General features: G+C 39.4%; 1 protein-coding gene across 1 annotated transcript in view; it reads right to left on the bottom strand.

Annotated features, from left to right (window-relative positions):
* Nucleotides 1-2,751, bottom strand: part of LOC107739292 (myosin-10-like) — a 20,859-nt gene extending 18,108 nt beyond the window's left edge. The window contains exons 1-2 of the mRNA XM_016551372.1: nt 2,747-2,751; nt 2,069-2,165 (exon numbers count right to left, since the gene is read on the bottom strand). Of these exons, the coding sequence (XP_016406858.1) occupies nt 2,069-2,165; nt 2,747-2,751 (102 nt within the window). The remainder of the gene's footprint in view (nt 1-2,068; nt 2,166-2,746) is intronic.
* Nucleotides 2,752-4,054: the final 1,303 nt, after the last annotated feature.

Below are 4,054 nucleotides of genomic sequence, written 5' to 3'. Positions count from 1 at the left end.
AAAAAAAAAAAAGAGTCTCCTCCTTGATTCAAAAAAGTATTTCTTAATAGTTTGATACTGTCTGTATCTAATAACACCCAGAATGGAACGAGAACGAAATGTTTTGGACATTTGCTGATATAAATGTTCTGTTACGTGGATATTCTGAATACATATTCAGGCATCACCTTATAAAACCATATGTATCATATTTCATGCACATCTTTCGAAAGCCTCTACATCATTAGCATAATAAATATGTTCCTAAAAACCGTTTGTTTACAATCTACTTACATGTCTTCTGCGCCCTGGTGGATAATCCATGATCTTCATTAAGTAGAAAACCTTAATATGGTTTCCAAAATGTCTGCCTCTGTGTCGCGATGCACATTGCTAGGACGTTTTTCGCTGATTTTAAGAAGAAAAAAAAAGGCGAGAATAACTTTACAGTTTTACTGATGCTTGCTTGCATTTTCATGCATTATAAGCAATAAGCTACTAGAGGCAGTGTATTGTAAATAAGTCACGGGTGAAGGGCGTTGTTAGGCACGACGCAAAGCCTCAAGTACCTTTATTGCTTTTATAAAACGGTCACCACACAATGCAAATATTAAAATGCATGTATTGATATCTTCATCCATTATTCATTAAACGCTATCCTTCCGCTAAAAATAGTTCCTGACAGTGACCGTAACATGGCAAAATAATGTTCCTAGCACTGATCTATAATAGAGATAGGCTACATATAGGCCTATCAGTGGTTCCTAGGTATAACATGCCTTATCCTACATGGAGCTAAAAATAAAAGAGAATAGGAACAGTTCTCATCCGCTGTCATCTTTTTCAACACCATATTTGACATTTTCTTACACACATACATCCGCTTATCTCTCAGCATGAGAAAGCGTCTGTGTTCCGTCTTTTCGTTTAAAACTGTTGTACTGTTATACACAGCGCGAGTTTGTGTCATTACAATGTAAATTGATTGACATACAGTACCATACCTGAAACAGAAAACTAATAATATTCTCTCCACACTTCGGAAACTGTGGGCTTCCACACATCAAAGTATCTCCCATATGAGAAGAATTTCCTTGACGGCGGGAAGGGCGTGGCGTAATTTTTTTTTTTAGATTTGAATGACGCAACATAACGCTCAAAATTCATTACATAAATAATAAATACATAAATACATAAAAATACATAAATAATAAATACGTAAATAATTGTTTATCAATATAGGCTATTACATTTGGGTGGGTGCTAAGGGTGCTGAGCAGTGATACACAGAACGTTGGGTGAAGCGGTCATAGTCGTGCTTTAAAACAGCTGTTGACCACTCAGAATCAAGGACTGCGACTAACCTTTTTATAGTTATATATAATATCAGTCATCATTTTAAGCCCACCACTATAAAAATGCAATAATTTAATAATTAAATTAAATTAAATTAATTAAAAATCGCATTTATATAATTCGACTTAGACATATTTAGAATGGTATACATATATGTACAGCCTGCTTTATCATTATTAAAATTAACAAGGCTAATCTAGTTATAGGAATCAGTTTAATGCTTTTACATAATTGGAATATGACCGATGAAAGATAAATCATGCAGATGCGCTGGGACACATCATCAGTGATGTATCCTAGGGTCACTGGGTGTTTCGGGTCTTTCAACATCAGACACCCTCGCCCAGGCGACCCAGCCGGGGTTGATCAGTTGTCAGATTAGTTTGGGGTTGACCTGTGTCCCAACAGCATATGCCCACAGTTCTGCCCTCTTAATCCAAAGCCACCTAGCGACTTTCTCTGCGGCTTCAGTTGCGGATCTGATCACCTTTCTCTTTGCCTCCCCGGTGATCCCTAGTAGTGTAAACACTTTGCAAAGTGATCACCCTGCAAATCCTCTGCAGCCCACCTCTGGAGGCTCACAACGAGTTTGCCAGGCCTGCCTCCTGCACTCTTCAGCTTTTGCCCCAGACGTGGAGGTTTGCTGGACTTGGTAGGAAGTCGTAGTCGGTTTGGACTAAGAACCTGATACGATGGAAGTCTGCTTTCCAGATGTTGGCCCAGGTGATCTTACGTTGCCGAACATTTTCCCATTTAGTCCAAGCTCCTTGCTGTCCCATTCCCACCATCCTGCTAGCTCTTGCTTCTTCCACGCCTGCCCACACTTTCTCCTGAACAAGATTAATAATTTAATTCTGATTCATATTGGAATATTCTTGGTCATGCAGTCACCTTAAAGATGCTGTCAGGTTTCAGGTTGGGATAATTGTTAATCATCTGTCTTAGTGTAATGGTAAGCAGCTCCTCTTGTGGATTTATGCAGGGTAAAACCTTCCCTTAAATGGCCAAGCAACATGCTTACTCTATGCAAATCAGTGGCTTTGAAAACAGATGTCTCCACAGTGGAGGAGAATGGCTAGTTGCCATACTTGGCTATGAAGGGGTGAGGGGGCAGCATGCTTTTGGATCTGGCGCTCTCTATCCTCCTTCATTTCTCTAGCCTTCCCGTCCCATTACTCTCTAGGGGAGTGAGTATCTTTTCAAAGGTTGGCCTCTGTTCACTGCATACCTCTACCACAAAAGGAAGAGCGAGTTGCAGTATCCAGCGTTTGTTCGTATGTTTCCATACTTTTGAGACAGCTGTCTCCACACGAATGCAGTTTGTATTTGTCGTCCCAGACTTGACCCTTTTTTGTGAGTGAAATTTTACACTGTTTGTGCATTTTATTTTCACATGAACATGAGGCATTACGTCATTTTTAATTTTTGCGACCCAAATCACATCAGTGTCTACCCATTTTGGCTCCGATTCATAATGGATGTACAGTGACACAGGTATAAATGATGAGTGTTTTCATTTACCACAGTGTTCTCATAAAACACAGAGCGGTTTAAAGAAAATGGCCTCAGAATTGATTTCCTTCATCTCTGTCCCACATTAAACTGAACTGCTATGTGTGCTTTAATTCACTGCTTTTTCTTTTTTCTTTCTTTCTTTCTTTCTTTCTTTCTTCCTCTCGCTCTCTCTCTGTCCGCAGAACATTCAGTTATTGATCGCACACCCACTTCAGCCCCCCAGTGTTCCTGCCTGCCATACAGCTATTTCTCTCTGTTCAGTCTTACTCGCTCTCTTTCCCTGTTATTTCTTATACTCTTAGTTTTCATCTGTTTTGTTTTCCCTCCTCCTCCTCCCTCTATCCTGCTACAACACAAACGTCACTACCCTGCAGTAGAAACAATGCTTTGAAGTTTCAATGGCTTCTCCTCTCTTTTGTCTTTACGCTGATTAGGACCCAGCTGTCTATTATTCAGACATTTTGAATTTGAGTTTGAGGGCTGGCGTGTGCTTCTCTGATTTAATCATTCAGAAGTAGGGAGAATGGGGTGATATGTTGTCCCCTTAATCTAGCAAACTGTACATTATATTTCAGAAGGACCTTTCGTGCCCAGCAAACTCAGAATGGTTAACTTACATTATTGTATTGTTCTTGTTTGAATATTTCTTTGGGAACCAGTTCCTAACATTCTAGCAATATTCTTATTAGGTTTTCATTTTTAACACTGCCAGAACATTCTTGAAACCAAAATTGTTAGCTGGGTATACATATGCACACAGGAAAAGCGATCAGTATTGTTATGCAAAAATAAATAAATAAATAAATACAATTAATTTAAAAAATGTTTTTGCATGTCAAAGTTAGCAGGTAACGTGAAAGCACATTTATCCAGGTCTAAAAAATAGTTTATACATGTTGCTGAGTTTCCACTATACTCAGGGGTGGACTTACCCATTAGGCAAAGGTAGGCGACCGCCTTGGGCCCCCAAAAGCCAAGGGCCCCCTAAAATGCTTTTCATATAGGATATGCGCATTAAGCGCTGACACGCGAACGGTTGCTGTTTACGGTGTTTGTTACCACGACAACCGTCCGAGACTCCGAGTTGAACGTGCTTTTTGTGTACCCTGCTTGAGGGAGATGAAAATATTATGCATCTGAATCTGTAATTAAATACTGAGAAATGGTGTGTATTATAAGTTTATAATTGTTTTAAATGCCGCTT

This window comes from Sinocyclocheilus rhinocerous, unplaced genomic scaffold, assembly GCF_001515625.1.
Source record: "Sinocyclocheilus rhinocerous isolate Xijiao unplaced genomic scaffold, SAMN03320098_v1.1 scaffold14, whole genome shotgun sequence".
NCBI classification, from domain to species: Eukaryota; Metazoa; Chordata; class Actinopteri; order Cypriniformes; family Cyprinidae; genus Sinocyclocheilus; species Sinocyclocheilus rhinocerous.
Note: the sequence above shows the minus strand (reverse complement) of the source record. Positions and strands in the feature narration are given on the sequence as shown.